Source organism: Nymphaea colorata, chromosome 7, assembly GCF_008831285.2.
Source record: "Nymphaea colorata isolate Beijing-Zhang1983 chromosome 7, ASM883128v2, whole genome shotgun sequence".
NCBI lineage: Eukaryota > Viridiplantae > Streptophyta > Magnoliopsida > Nymphaeales > Nymphaeaceae > Nymphaea > Nymphaea colorata.
Window position 1 is genome coordinate 5085031 of NC_045144.1, and position 16508 is coordinate 5101538.

Sequence of the window (16508 nt, forward strand, 5' to 3'; positions counted from 1 at the left end):
GGACACAGTCTTAAGAAGATGATGATTCAATACTTGCCTGAATTGGCAGACATCCATATAATGCTGATGTGACTTCACTATTTACAAACAACAATCTCCAGTTTCCTTCATTAAACTCATGAGGCGAAACAGCTACTCGAAACTTAAAACCTAAAGGACGTTCCTAATAAGTAGCGAGGGCTGCGGCTTCGTCAATGCAGTGCTCCAAAGTTGGGGATTCAAAATTTTCCAAATTTTTGGCAAGCGGGATTCCAACTTTAGATGGATCTCGCTGGCGAATGCTGCCTGCCAATTTTGACCGTAAATAAATTCATATGGACCAATTTACATGATCGTTCATTAAGCGGTTGAGAGTCAAGTAAGCAAGACAGCTCTTGAACTTCGTTGGTGAAACTTTACTTTTATTGACGGGTCATTTTCATACCGTCAGTGAATAACATTTTTAGTGATGATGCTGACAGGTCATGAGCAAGAATAACATAAACATCAAGATTAAAACGCCAAGTTTTTATCCCTGACCCAGCATTCTGGTTTATATATCCCTGACCTCTTGAGCAAAGAAAACATAAACATCAAGCTTGTAATCCAAGGTGTACTTACTAAGAAATAAGAACATCTGTTAAGAATATAATTTTAGTGACTTGCAATCAAGCTTGTAATCCGAGGTGCACTTATTAAGAAATAAGAACATCTGTTAAAGATATAATTTTACCTGACATATTTCACGTTAAAGATATTCCAGAATCATTAATTTTGAAGTAAAAAACTTGTTCTAATTAGCACCTTTGAGTGATTGTAATTACTTTCATGTCATTCACAAACTGTTGTTGTATCTCAAGGGTGTTATTCTGGTCAATGTTGCTCATGGTGGCCTCCTAGACTATGAAGCTGTTAAATCCTCTCCTGAATCTGGACATTTGGGTGGTCTGGGAATTGACGTTGCATGGACTGAGCCATTTGATCCAGATGATCAAATTCTTAAGCATCCTAATGTGCTGATCACACCTCATATTGCTGGAGTTACTGAATATTCCTACAGATCTATGGCAAAGGTTTGATTATTGGCAAGTCAATTTGGAACGTTATCATGTATTCTTTCATGCCTGAACAACCACGCCCCCTTCTTTTCTCTCTCTCTCTCTCTCTTTTTTTCTCTTGCATGGAAATAATTGTAGTTCTTGTTTTTCTAATTAATGGTGATCGTGGTGCAGGTTGTTGGAGATTGTGCTCTTCACTTGCATGCTGGAACACCATTGACAGGAATAGAGTTTGTCAACTGAATGCCAACAATTTTAATGGTCTACTAGACATTTGTGTTTAGGTGCAATTTGGTAGATGATTGGAGTTGTGCTTTCTCTATGGATAGGCGTACAAAATAATAAGAAAGTATGGCACGTGTGGGAATGTAACCCATTTTTTCTTTTGAAAAATGATGGAAGTTTGAGAAGAAAACTTAAATAATTTAATCCCTTGGATCAATGCAGGTTCTGTTGGTCCTAAGAGCCAATTGGTATGGCCATCGACAGATTAGACAAAAGGTGGTGGTGAAATTTGATCAGATTTTCATCTACATTTGTTGGATATCGAAGCAAATAGCAGAACTGACGTAGGAAACTCTTCGATTTGCCTTAGTTCTTTGTCATTCGTATGTTGTCAGACATAGGCGTTGGACCACAGCAACCAAGAAGCAAAAGAAGCAAAATGGATACATGGAACAATGTAATGGAAATAGAAGCAAGGAAACAAGCAAGGAAACAGACAGACAAAATTGCTACGAAGTGAGAGCGAGATGGTGGTGATAATTGTATAGGCAAAAATATGAACATTAAAGTGGTGGTAATAATTAAAAAACCTGAAAGTAGGTAGTAAGTAACATAAAAGTTGATGGAAAATTAATTGTACACCTACAACAAGATAATGTCATTTATGATACGGTAAAAAATCACAAGGTACATTAAGAAAAAAGATAAAACAAAGAAAGAAATGAAACGACAGAAGGGGAAGTGAAAATGAACAATGTAAGAAGAAAGTTCCCTGTTCTAAGTAAGTGAAGTTTCACACAAATGGGAAACCAGATTCACCAAGTTTCTACCAAATGAGATTCTAATTGGGATTCAGACTCATCCTGTCAGGTTCTCAGACTTGGATGAATAACTGTAGATTGAATGCTGATTAAACATTTAAACCCATCCAATCTACATATATACTCATTGGATGTGATCTTGAACTAGACACTAAAGATGCCAACATCTCCATCTCATTGTCAGTGGTATGGATAGTTAAGATTTAACTTGTTTATAGTTCCAAATTATTTCATTGGAGACTAACAAGAATGAACATTCTATTGCTGATTAGAGACTAACAAGGAACTATGTGATGGTAGCTACTGGTGGTTCACATGCACTTGCTGGATTGCTGATTGGAGACTAACAAGAAACTATGTGACCGTAGCTACTGGTGGTTCCACATTCAAAAAGTCGGATGTTCAGAGAATAGACTTGTACTCCTGCCAACTTGAAAAAGGAGATGATTCTGCTGTTACACAAACTTGAAAGGTTGACATCCCATCTTGGTTTGTTGTGAAGATGTTTTTGCTTTCCAAGAATGCTTCTAATTCATTGAGGGAGGCAACGACCTTGTGGCCATTTACTAGAATTCTCCCAAATCCATGGCCACCCCTTGCAAACCACTGCTCACCAACAAAGGAGAATCAACCACTGCTCACCAACCTCAAGTCTGAGTACAATTTCACATTCGGTTGAGCAGGAACAATCAGCAAATTGGGCGCAAGTTCCGGACCAATTCTAAGCAAATTCAAGGCAGTTTTCACTCTCTCGTTGATTCCTTTAGCATCGCCCAGATCTTAGCAAGCTCCCAGCCAATTTTCAGGCGATTCCATTCATCCACGGCTGAGAACGAGTCTCCGATCAGAAATCTGTCCACACGCCGGCAAATCGGGTCGCTGCTTCGTTCCCGGCGTAACCCGACGGAGTTCCATATTTGTTGCTTCTTCCTAGTTTGTCCATGGTATGATTTATTCAATATCAAAGTTAGAATTACTAATCGAGGGCAGCTTCGTCATTCACCCACCTAGCGCAAAGGAGACGCGAGCTGCGAGCGTTACACTCCACAGCCTCCCTCTCAGCTTCTCGTCTTTAAGTTGGGAGTTACACTTCTTTCGCGCACTTAATCACAAGCATTCACACCATGAGGCTTCAATCCAGATCTTCTTAGCCATTTGTCTCCAACGTATGAGCCAGCACTGCCTTCACTTCATTGCGCATTCCCATGTGCCATCATTGAGAATTAAAGAGGTAAGTTACACTCTCGTAGCTAGGAGGCCCTTCGCCACTCCTTAGCCTCTTCATCCCTCGTAACTGACCCAAACCCTGTAACTCCAGTAACCTCACTTAATCACCCTCTATCTCGTCATTAGTAACCCCCCTTCATCATTAGGAACCCCTTCACTCGCATGACTCTTGGCTTAACCTTCCTTAGAACAATTCCTACTCATTATTACCCACCTCACGTAGGCTTAACTCTCCATCACCCCATGCATGCCCCTTCGCCTATCTCTAAACCATAACCGATCCACTTGCAATAACCTCACCACTCGTCTAGACTAAGTCCACCTGCTACCGTACCTCCTTCACTCACCTGAACCTAGTCCACCAGAGCTCACACCTCATACTGAGCTCAGCTGACCCATATCGCCTAGACTAAGCCTACCTAAACCCATACCGAGCTCGTCTCCTTGTTCCGAGCTCGGCGGACCCCTTGGAGTCCACTAGTTAGGATCCATTTCCAAGGATTGCATGTTATCAAATTAGCATCTCTTCTACAGCAAGTAAGTCATCTTGCAGCCTCCCTCGCTGCAACCATCTCCCGAACATCTTCCTAGGCGCCAAGGTGACCTCGGCCAGGTGGTCTGAGCCCCTGCCTCCATCCAGGAACTCGTCCGTCACTTTGCTGTCTCTCTTGGCCGACCGAGGCCTGCAGCAGCCGTACACCATCCATTTCTGTTGTCGTGATCCTCTATCACTCTCGGCAGTTCGTACTAGAAGACCAGGCGGGTCTAGCCTCCACTCCACCTCCTTGCTGTGTTATCCGAGAGTGGCTGAGCCACTGGTTTTCTCTCGGATCCTATTGCTGTTTAAGCCGATCTCTCATCGGCTAGGTAACTTCTAAACATCCTATAGAATGGGGTTATTGGGTGCATTCGCTTTCTAAGCCAGGCTCTAGCCATTTGCTACTGCCGGTAGTCCCTCCAAGGCACCTTGCCAAGGACACGGCTGCGAGTAGCTAGACCACCAAAGGGAAAGGGCATGGTTTGGTTGTTCTTAGGGATTGTATGAATGGTTTGTGAATGAATGATGAGTGAGTTGTGAGAGTTACATCTGTATCGCTCGCGTTTGTACAAGCCTTAATCCCCTCAGTTTTGTAATAGGATTGAAGACTTGGGTCAGGGAAAACATACTTGTATCTTATACCTAGGGTACTATTAAGCCGGGGTTGCTGTCCGGCGGGAAAAGTTTTGTAAGTATAATTTGCTTAAGTTTGGACTTTAGGCTACCGTGAGTTGATCCTGGACTTGGGATCTATTCTCGGGCGTAGAAATCGCTAGCCGGGTCTAGGTTCCCACCAGTTGGTATCAAAGCACACTTGCGGCAGCCAGTGGTATATTTCAGTTGGGTTTGCAGAGTATAGCGGAGGATTTTTCAGTTTGGCAGAAGGTTATATCAGTTTTAAGTGGAGTTTTGGAAGTTTACACTCGGATTTCAAAGCTGGTAGTGTTATAGTAGCAGCTGTCTGAAGAAAAGTGAGAACAGTCCAGACCAATCAAGCAAGTATATCAGGCAAAGTTTTGGTGATTTGTGAGCGGCCTTCCTACCAACCTATTCATAAATATTTCGGAGACATTTTGTCCAAATTTCGTGAGAAACGGAGTTAAATTGGCGCAGCAGAGGTCAAATTACACATTCACAGCAAGCATATTACAGTTTCTGAAAGACCAGAAACTATGCCGTATTCCGGAGGCTGGCGCTGTCACCTCCGCCATCGGAATTGGTCTAGTTTATGCTTGTTGGAAGCGCCTACTTTTCAGGTATCTCCAGTAAAAATTTCAGATTTTTGGAGTTACGGTTGAAAAGTTATGATTTTTTGAGTGGACCCCTGTTGCTGGAAGTTTCCTACGCGGCTGGAAGAACGAGCGACAAGCTTAACAAACGAGGTCCAGGCGTGACTTTCTAGGCAGATCGACTTAGATTGGGGATGAATTAGAAACTAAACTTGGTGCCATTGGATTCCCTAGCGTGTCTAGTATTTTTCAACCAAGTTTCACGATTTTTAGTGTTCTGGAAGTGAAGTTATTGAATTTACAAGCTGCACTGGTTTTCTGAAGAATTTCTAGCAACCAGCCCACTAACAAGAGGTTTCCTCTTCAGTCGTTAGCAGTAGCAGCAGATCGTTGATTGTTGGATCAGCCGTGCGACAGGACTAAGAGCAGAAATTTCAATGGGGAAGAAGGCCAAACCCACTGTCCATGATTCTCCCGAGCAAGAAGTTGAGACTTCCAGCCGAGAAGAACAAATCGAATCCAACTTACTTGATATGAAAGCCTTACACCAAGGCCGAGTGAATTCCCTTGAGTCCAGCATGAACCAAATGCGTCATGAACTACACGAGTACAAGAAGTCCCTTAGTAAACTTGATGAATGGGACCAGATGAAGCAAATTATGACTTCCTTGATTGCTGGCCAAAACACGTTGATGAAAAGAATGGAACAATTTGACCAAACCACACAAGGCACCACCCCGAACCAGGACAAAGGCAAGGCGCCAATGAACAACCAATTTGTCCCACCTTTTTCCAGCAGTTTTAACCAGTTCGATCACTTCGGCCATAATGGCACCAGGCAACCCGAAGGCCAAGGAAGCAAGGGACACCATCAAGGGCCTGATTTCCATTTTAGGTTCGGCTCTAGCAGCCAGCAACAAGCACCCCAAAACCAGCATTTTAGTAAGAACCAGGGCAAAGATGAAAGTGAAGAAGATGAGGATATGGTGTTTGTTGACGGAGAACCCTTTAGAGGCAGACGCAACCAAACTCAGCCAAGAATAAGAACCCCAACCGTTAAGATTGACTTCCCACGTTTCACAGGGATTGATGCCAAAGATTGGCTCTTCAAGGTTGAAGAGTATTTTGATTGCCATAGCGTCCCAGAAAATGAATGGGTTACAACAGCTATCCTCAACTTTGATGGAGAAGCTATGAAGTGGTATCGTTGGTTCAAACGCCATCAGCCCAACATCACTTGGGAAAATTTCAGTGAGGGTTTGCAAACACGATTTGGTGATTCAGCCTACACAGACTTTGACATAGAACTTAAAGATTTGGTACAAACGTCCTCAGTCCGAGAGTACCAAAGCAAATTTGAAAGTCTTTCATCCATGGTTGATTGGACTACCAAATCACTAATCGGTGCTTACATCGGCGGCCTCAAAGAAGAAGTCAAGATAGACGTACAGCGAAGAAAATACACCCATTTGGTTGAATGTTTCGCTGAGGCTCGAGCAATAGAAGAGAGAAATCGGCGCAAGAATGCCTTACGAAAACCCTATAAGGGCAACGAGCCAACCAAGTACAAAGGGCTACCACCAAGAAAGCCTATGCCCTACAAAAGAGAAGAACAAAAACCCCTCTACCGTGATCGAGTGCCTACCACTTACATAACTAGGCAAGAGAGGGAACAAATGATAAAAAACAATCAATGTTTCAATTGTAAGGAACCATGGAGTCGTACTCACAAGTTCAAAAATCTTCAAGTTTTTGAAGTCATTGATGAAAGCGATGAAGAAGAAGAAGACTCTAGCCAAGACACAAATGCACCTAGTCCGAATGAGGCCAAGACTGATACAAGTGCATCTGAGACTATTGAAGGGACATGTCATGCCTTGACAGACCCAAAAAGACCAAATGCCATGAGAGTTGTTGGTAAGATTGGAAAGCATAAAGTAGTAGTACTCCAAGACTCGGGTGCTACACACAATTTTGTTAGTGAAGAGGCAGCTCAAGCAGTTGGGTGCCCACTAGAAGAACAACAGCCAATCTCAGTCATGGTAGGAGATGGGTCCAAACTCGTATGCACACAAAAATGCAAAGGCGTCCTACTATGCATGCAAAAGGTACCATTCACGGTCGATCTTTTAGTACTCCCCATCGGTGGTGTCGATGTGGTATTGGGGGTACAATGGCTAGAGACTCTAGGGGACATCTCTTGGAATTTCAAAGACATGAGTATGTCTTTTGCTAAGGAGGGAGGTGACCAAAATGTCACCCTAAAGGCAGTAAATACCAACGTTGAACCAAAGGAAGCACTTAAAGCTCTAGTCGCCCAACAACCAGCGTTTTGGGTTGTTACTAAGGCCATGGACATACCAGCCAAAGATGAGCAAGAAGAAAATATACCAGCCGAGGTTCAACACGTGCTTGAACAGTTTTCAGATCTCTTTGAGGAACCAAAGGGACTTCCTCCACGTCGAGCTTATGACCATAGAATCATCATGAATCAAGGCGCCGAACCTGTCAACGTTCGGCCTTATCGTTATGGTCATCACCAAAAAGCAGAAATTGAAAGATTGGTTAAGGAAATGATAGAGGGTGGTATCATACGCCCTAGCTGCAGTCCTTTCTCCTCGCCAGTCTTACTAGTTAAAAAGAAAGATAACACATGGTGCTTCTGCATGGACTATAGAGCACTAAATGAGGCAACCGTGAAGGACCGGTAATCAATGAACTTCTAGATGAGTTAACCGATGCCTCTGTGTTTTCTAAAATAGACCTACGGGCAGGCTACCACCAGATTAGAATGCACGATGAAGAGATTCCAAAAACAGCTTTTAGAACTCATGATGGACACTATGAGTTCTTGGTGATGCCTTTTGGCTTAACCAATGCACCCGCCACATTCTAGAGGTGCATGAATGATGTTTTCAGGAGGTATCTTAGAAACTTCATCTTGATATTCTTTGATAACATTCTCGTATATAGCCAGTCAGTAGAGCAACATGCTGCCCACTTGGCCACAGCCTTACAAATTTTGAGGGAACATCGTCTTTATGCTAAGAGGTCAAAATGCAGCTTTGGCCAATCCTCAATCGGATATCTTGGGCACATAGTATCCAAAGAAGGTGTTAAAGCAGACCCTGAAAAATTAGAGGCAATGAACAACTGGCCTTTCCCTAAAGACTTGAAAGCTTCCGTGGATTTCTTAGGTTAACCGGCTATTATAGAAGATTCATTCAAGGCTACGGGCTCATAGCCGCCCCATTAACCCAAATGACTAAGAAAGGAGCATTCGCTTGGTCAGACAAACCAAGGGAGGCATTTGAGAAATTGAAATCGGCACTCATGACAGCACCTGTTCTCACCTTGCCCGATTTTAGTAAGTGTTTCACTATTGAAACGGATGCTTGTGACACTGGCATAGGAGCTGTCCTCAGCCAAGAAAATCACCCTATAGCATATATGTCAAAGGCTCTCACCAATTGGGCCAAACCGTTGTCGACATACGAGAAAGAACTTCTTGCCATAGTGTTGTCAGTTGAGAAATGGAGGCCTTACCTCATAGGCCAAAGATTCATCGTGAAGACAGATCAGAACAGCCTTAAATACATGCTCAAACAACGAGTTTCAACACCAACACAACAAAGGTGGTTGGCCAAACTCATCGGATACGATTTTGAAATCGAGTATAAGAAAGGGCTAGACAATACCGCGGCAGATGCACTATCAAGGTTGGGCGAGCAATTCTTGACACTTTCAATCATAGGGACCAATTTATGGGACCAAATAGCTAATGAGAAACTAGAGGACGAAGGGTTGAGGCTCTTCAAAGCCTCCATCACTCAAAAACCGGGGACCATTCCCCATTATACCATCAAGGGCAAATTACTTATGAGAAAGAACCGCACGGTGGTTCCACCTAAATCGGCCCTAAAGCAAGAATTACTACAACATTTTCATTCCACTCCATCAGCAGGCCATGAAGGAGTAGTCAAAACACTCCACCGAGTGAAGGCTCAATTTTGGTGGACCGAAATGAAGGCAGACGTGAGGAATTATGTTAAACAGTGCCAAATTTGCCAACGTGAAAAGTATGAGGGAATTAAGCCTCCGGGCCATCTAAATCCCTTACAAGTGCCAGAAAAGCCATGGACCGATGTCACCATGGATTTCAAAGATGCCCTTCCACGATCAAAAAACAAGGAAGCCATACTCATGGTGGTCGACAGGTTAACAAAGTACAGCCACTTCGTTCCCTCGCCTTAGAAATATCATGGACAGATGGTGGCTACTAAGTACCAAGATCACTTAGGGAAACTACATTGCATGTCTCAGACAATAGTCTGCGATCGAGATTCAATCTTCATGAGTGAATTTTGGAGAGAATATATGAAGCAGATGGGGACAACAATCCAATTCAGTACTGCCCACCATCCTCAGACTGATGGGCCAAGTGAAGTTGTCAACCGTTCTTTAGAAACATATCTCTGTTGCTTTGCAGGAGAAAGACCCAACTCTTGGGTAAAGTATCTATCATGGGCCGAATGGTCCTACAATACGAGTTGGAACTCATCTACTCAGACCACTCCGTACGAAGCTCTCTACGGAATCCCCCCCAACAATTCCAAAATATGAAGAAGGCACGGCAAAGGAAGATAAGGTTGATTGTGAGCTACGCACAAGGGAAGAGGTGCTAGCGTCACTCAAAAAGAATATCATCAAAGCCCAAAATCGAATGAAACAGACATATGACAAGGGCAGGAAGGATCATGAATTTATGGTAGGAGACTATGTATGGCTTAAAAGATTACCCATGAGGCAAAAGTCCCTCTTAGGGCAGCCTTACTCTAAGCTTTTACCAAGGTTTTTTGGGCCATTCCCGGTGCTACAAAAGATTGGGAAAGCAGCTTACAGATTAGGCCTCCCACAAACGAACTTAGTCCATCCAGTCTTTCATGTTTCTCGGCTGAAACCACACGTTGGGGAAGTGCCAAGGCAGATTGAACAAATTTCGAGCCAACAACAACCAACACCATACCGAATTCTTAAACATAGACATGTTCATCGGAATGGTAGGCTATGTCATGAAGTTATGGTTGAATGGGAAGGACCAGACAACGGCACTTCGTGGGAAGAATTTGAGCAGATAGTTAATCGCTTTCCCACTGCACGAGCTTGGGGGCAAGCTCGAGGTAAGGAGGGAGGATCTGAAGCAGACCTTCCCACCAGGAGGCCGAGAACTCGGGCCAGCACGGTCAAGCAAGGCCAAGAGAGTCAGGCACCATCGGCCAACATGATGAAAAGCATAGATGAGCTAAGGGAGGCTAACATAGAACTTGAAGTTGATGCAGCGGGCGGTGTGGGCAGAGCATCATCAGCGGAGTGCGGGCAGCGGGCTGAAGACTTCAAGGCAGAACAGGCACGAGAACTAGAACTAGATCCGGTTATAGCGAGTTCGAACCCTGAGTCTAGTCCTGGCCCAGTCCATGCGTGGCAAGCCTAAGGCCTAACTTAGGCAAGTTATATGGCTGAACCCATGAGGGAGAGGCCAAACTCACTAAACATTCGAGACGTCTCGTCTCGGTCTCCTTTTATGATTTTGCTTTATAGTTGAGTCCTTTCATTTCAGCAGGTGTCTCGGTTCTCATGTAAGAACCGGTTTTATTTCAAGTACTTAAACTCTTTTGTAAGTCTTTTTTCATTATGCAATCAAGAATTAGAAGTTGAGTTTTTTTTTGTGTGAATTGGCTCTTGCCTCTCTCTTCCCTTCATTGTCTTACCGCCGGTGATCGGAATCCAAAGGCTCCAACCCGTGGCTCTGGTTGAAGCAAAACAAGCTTGGAGACATTCCTCGAGGCTACCGGAATTCCTCTTGGAGTTTCTTCATCATACGCATAATTCCCCGACCTAGTCGCCATCTTCTCACAGTGCAACATCTTCATCCCCGAAAGAAGTTAGAGGCTGGAGAAGATCGGTTTGTGGTTCTGACCGACTAGTACTCGATTAGAGACATCCGGCTGCAAGAGGTTTGGTAAGAATCGTTGTTCTCCTTGGTTCTTCATCCTCTAGTAGAAATCAGAAGTCCATCCGAAATCAACCAAGTCGCCCCTCTTCTCTGCCCAAAACCAGAGGATAGACGGTGAGTCTGGCTGATTGAGGATCGGCTTGATTGGTGTTCTTGCGGTGAGAAGCCTGTGCGAGTTTGGGAACTTCACCGGTAGACGGCTGGTTGTTGCTCACAAGCTCCACGGGGGACCAGCGTAAGGGCTCCTTCGAACGAGCGTCAATCAACTCAAATTCCATTTCTGACCGTGCGCTCAACAAAGGAGAATAAACCACTGCTCACCAACCTCAAGTCTGAGTACAATTTCACATTCGGTTGAGCAGGAACAATCAGCAAATTGGGTGCAAGTTCCGGACCAATTCTAAGCAAATTCAAGGAAGTTTTCACTCTCTCGTTGATTCCTTTAGCATTGCCCAGATCTTAGCAAGCTCCCAGCCAATTTTCAGGCGATTCCATTCATCCACGGCTGAGAACGAGTCTCCGATCAAAAATTTGTCCACACGCCAGAAAATCGGGTCGCTGCTTCGTTCCCGGCGTAACCCGACGGAGTTCCATATTTGTTGCTTCTTCCTAGTTTGTCCATGGTATGATTTATTCAATATCAAAGTTAGAATTACTAATCGAGGGCAGCTTCGTCATTCACCCACCTAGCACAAAGGAGACGCGAGCTGCGAGCGTTACACTCCGCAGCTTCTCATCTTTAAGTTGGGAGTTACACTTCTTTCACGCACTTAATCACAATCATTCACACCACGAGGCTTCAATCCAGATCTTCTTAGCCATTTGTCTCGAACGTATGAGCCAGCACTGCCTTCACTTCATTGCGCATTCCCATGTGCCATCATTGAGAATTAAAGAGGTAAGTTACACTCTCGTAGCTAGGAGGCCCTTCGCCACTCCTTAGCCTCTTCATCCCTCGTGACTGACCCAAACCCTGTAACTCCAGTAACCTCACTTAATCACCCTCTACCTCGTCATTAGTGACCCCCCTCATCATTAGGAACCCCTTCACTCGCATGACTCTTGGCTTAACCTTCCTTAGAACAATTCCTACTCATTATTACCCACCTCACGTAGGCTTAACTCTCCATCACCCCACGCATGCCCCTTCGCCTATCTCTAAACCATGACCGATCCACTTGCAATAACCTCACCACTCGTCTAGACTAAGTCCACCTGCTACCGTACCTCCTTCACTCACCTGAACCTAGTCCACCGAAGCTCACACCTCATACTGAGCTCAGCTGACCCATATCACCCAGACTAAGCCTACCTAAACCCATACCGAGCTCATCTCCTTGTTCCGAGCTCGGCGGACTCCTTGGAGTCCACTAGTTAGGATCCATTTCCAAGGATTGCACGTTATCAAATTAGCATCTCTTCTACAGCAAGTAAGTCATCTTGCAGCCTCCCTCGGTGCAACCATCTCCCGAACATCTTCCTAGGCGCCAAGGTGACCTCAGCCAGGTGGGCTGAGCCCCTGCCTCCATCCAGGCGCTCGTCCATCACTTTGCTGTCTCTCTTGGCCGACCGAGGCCTTCAGCAGCCGTACACCATCCATTTCTGTTGTCGTGATCCTCTATCACTCTCGGCAGTTCGTACTAGAAGACCAGGCAGGTCTAGCCTCCACTCCACCTCCTTGCTGTGATATCCGACAGTGGCTGAGCCACTGGTTTTCTCTCGGATCCTATTGCTGTTTAAGCCGATCTCTCATCGGCTAGGTAACTTCTAAACATCCTATAGAACGGGGTTATTGGGTGCATTTGCTTTCTAAGCCAGGCTCTAGCCATTTGCTACTGTCGGTAGTCCCTCCAAGGCACCTTGCCAAGGACACGGCTGCGAGTAGCTAGACCACCAAAGGGAAAGGGCATGGTTTGGTCGTTCTTAGGGATTGTATGAATGGTTTGTGAATGAATGATGAGTGAGTTGTGAGAGTTACATCTGTATCGCTCGCGTTTGTACAAGCCTTAATCCCCTCAGTTTTGTAATAGGATTGAAGACTTGGGTCAAGGAAAACATACTTGTATCTTATATCCAGGGTACTATTAAGCCGGGGTTGCTTTTCGGCGGGAAAAGTTTTGTAAATATAATTTGCTTAAGTTTGGACTTTAGGCTATGGCGAGTTGATCCTGGACTTGGGATCTATTCTCGGGCGTAGAAATCGCTAGCCGGGTCTAGGTTCCCACCAATATAATAGTTGAATGACCATTTATTAGGGGAACATGAACATGCCATGGTATCTATAAGTAGGTTCTGTCGTTGTCCAGTCCTTCTTGAAATGTCCCATTCGGGATCTTGCTTCTTCCATGTACATTATGCCCTGTTTTCTAAAAGGGACTGCAGATTTGAGTGCAAACATGTGATTCAATACATTGTCTGAAGTTAATAGTTGCATTCTTCCTAATTTCAGATTAAATTGCACGTAGAAACTCCGTTAGTGGGTCTCAAAGATTTCTTTTTGTGTACTTTTATGGCCAATTATGACAGAGATCATCATTTTTGGCCACGATATAATAATGTCATTTAAAAAAAATGAGATACAATTGGTGCTGGTTCCCTTTGGACTCAAACTGCTTTTAGTTAAGGTTAAACTTTGATCTGATTGACAATTCTTTTGTTAAAAATATGAACTTGAAAAACTGAAATAGTTTATGCTGACAATAACTTATTCTTAACCAACCTAATGTTGTCATGTTGTTAGTAATTGTTGAATTTGGCCAGGACGATGGAAGGATATATTAACTTGCAATCAAGCTTGTAATCCAAGGTGCACTTACTAAGAAATATGAACATCTCTTAAGAATACAATTTTAGTGACTTGCAATCAAGCTTGTAATCCAAGGTGCACTTATTATGAAATAAGAACATCTGTTAAGAATATAATTTTAGCTGACATATTTCTCGTTAAAGATATTCCAGATTCATTAATTAATTTTGAAGTCAAAAAATTGTGCTAATTAGCGCCTTTGAGTGATTGTAATTACTGTCATATCATTCACAAACTGTTGTTTTATCTCAAGAGTGCTATTCTGGTCAATGTTGCTCGTGGTGGTCTCCTAGACTATGAAGCTGTTAAATCCTCTCTTGAATCTGGACATTTGGGTGGTCTGGGAATTGATGTTGCATGGACTGAGCCATTTGATCCAGATGATCCAATTCTTAAGCACCCTAATGTGCTGATCACACCTTATATTGCTGGAGTTACTGAATATTCCCACAGATCTATGGCAAAGGTTTGATTATTGGCAAGTCAATTTGGAACGTTATTAAGTATTCCTTCATGCCTGAACAACCATAAGAAAAAAGGAAAGTTGATGGAAAATTAATTGTACACCTATAACAAGATAATGTCATTTATGATACTGTCAAAAATCGAAAGGTACGTTAAGAAAAATGGATAAAACAAAGAAAGAAATGGAACGACAGAAGGGGAAGTGAAAATGAACAATGTCAGAAGAAAGTTCCCCATTATAAGTGAAGTTTCACACAAATGGGAAACCAGATTCACCAAATTTCTACCAAATGGGATTCTAATTGGGATTCGGACTAACTGTAGATTGAATGCTGATTAAACATTTAAACATATCCAATCTACATATCTACTCATTGGATTTGATCTTGAAGTAAACATTAAAGATGTCAGTCATATGGATAATTAAGATTTAACATGTATATAGTTCCAAATTATCTCATTGGAGACTAACAAGAATGAACATTCTATTGCTGATTAGAGACTAACAAGGAACTATGTGACGGTAGCTACTGGTGTTTCACATGCGCTTGCCGGATTGCTGATTAGAGACTAACAAGAATGTGCATTTTACTGCTGATTGGAGACTAACAAGAAACTATGTGACCGTAGGAGACTAACAAGAAACTATGTGACCGTACTTACTGGTGGTTCCACATTCAAAAAGTCGGACGTTCAGAGAACAGACTTGTACTCCTGCCAACTTGAAAAAGGAGATGATTCCGCTGTTACACAAACTTGAAAGATTAACATCCCAACTTGTTTTTCTGTACTGGATTATCTAGGAAAATGCAAGAATGACTAATAAGCCAACGGACAATGAAGAAAACTAGAAATCAAGAAGATTCAAGTAGTACTTCTCATCCAGCTCCTAAACACTGACAATTCTCATCTAGTCTCAGAGGATTTAGCTCACATTCTTGTATGCAAATCCCAAGAAAGCTGCTTAATTTCCTGTGATTACTCATGTCCTCTGTGCTAAAACTAAATAAGTGCAGAAGTTCAGAGAACTTGGAGATTTTTAATGTCTATTTTGGATGGCCGCATTTCTCCACCATCAAATAAGTGATGATTTTTCATTCTCAGGAAGTGAAAGTACTTTGCAAAGGGGCCCAACTTGGCTTCTTCAGAAATTCTTTGAAGTTGTATTGAGTCTTCACAGGAATAACATATTATGGAATCTGTTTAGTACTGTGCTTGTGCCTGTGTTCAAGCCGAAAGCGTATTTAACTGTATGCCCTCTCACTCTCATACACACCAATACAAGATTTTGTAGCATGACTTGCTGCAGCTTGCGCTTCCGATTGCTTATTGGAGCTGCATTTATTCATGATTTAGATTCATGAGATGTACTAAAAGCTCAAGAACAAGCATGTATATATGCACCCGACAAATAATTTTGATTAAATCACCTTGCAGAGATTATTTATATGGTTGATTTGTTAAGAAGCGATGCTCCAATCTATCACTTTCGCAGGATATTTTTTTATTAATAAGATAATTTTGAAAATATTTTCACAAACCATCCATTTTTGAATCACCTGAAAATCCTATAAGCAAGTAAAGTTCCAGCATATTGCATGTAAGATTCGATCTTAAAGAAATCAGTCTGCATGCATATCTGAACTGAACTACATGATTAATTAGTTTTAGTTAATAGAACATGTATCTATGAGAATTTATAGCTTACACATTGGCTTGCACATATGAGCTTTTCTTCATCATGATTAGGATTTAGGCGTTAATCATGCATGCATACGATCTGTTGCCATCATCATAATTATAATCACATAGACAATAATTTACTGTATAATGAAAATCATTCACTCCCAACTATCCTCCTCATGAATCGACAAGAACTTGTTCCATTATCAATATTTACACACAACTCTGAGTGAACCCAAGCAAATTGGCTCATCCATTCACCGGCAACGTTTACACTTCTAAACGTTTTTAACATGAAGTGTTTGACCATGGACAAGCTCATATTAGTTCCACCTCTTAGAATTAAGTTCCACGCCTACGGCAGTGTTGCTTCATAAACGTGTGCTGCTTTTATTTGCTAATACCTGTCATGAGCTATTCTTTTTGTTGAACAGAGTTGCAGCAGAGAACTATGCTCTCTTGAC

The 16508-nt window shown here is 42.8% G+C and overlaps 1 protein-coding gene across 1 annotated transcript; it reads left to right on the top strand.

Annotated features, from left to right (window-relative positions):
• Positions 1-261: 261 nt before the first annotated feature.
• Positions 262-1280, top strand: LOC126410244 (uncharacterized). Its single transcript, XM_050078836.1, has 3 exons — positions 262-300; positions 840-1052; positions 1212-1280. Exons 1-3 carry the CDS (start codon positions 262-264, stop codon positions 1278-1280), a joined length of 321 nt encoding a protein of 106 aa, XP_049934793.1.
• The last annotated feature ends 15228 nt before the right edge of the window (positions 1281-16508 follow it).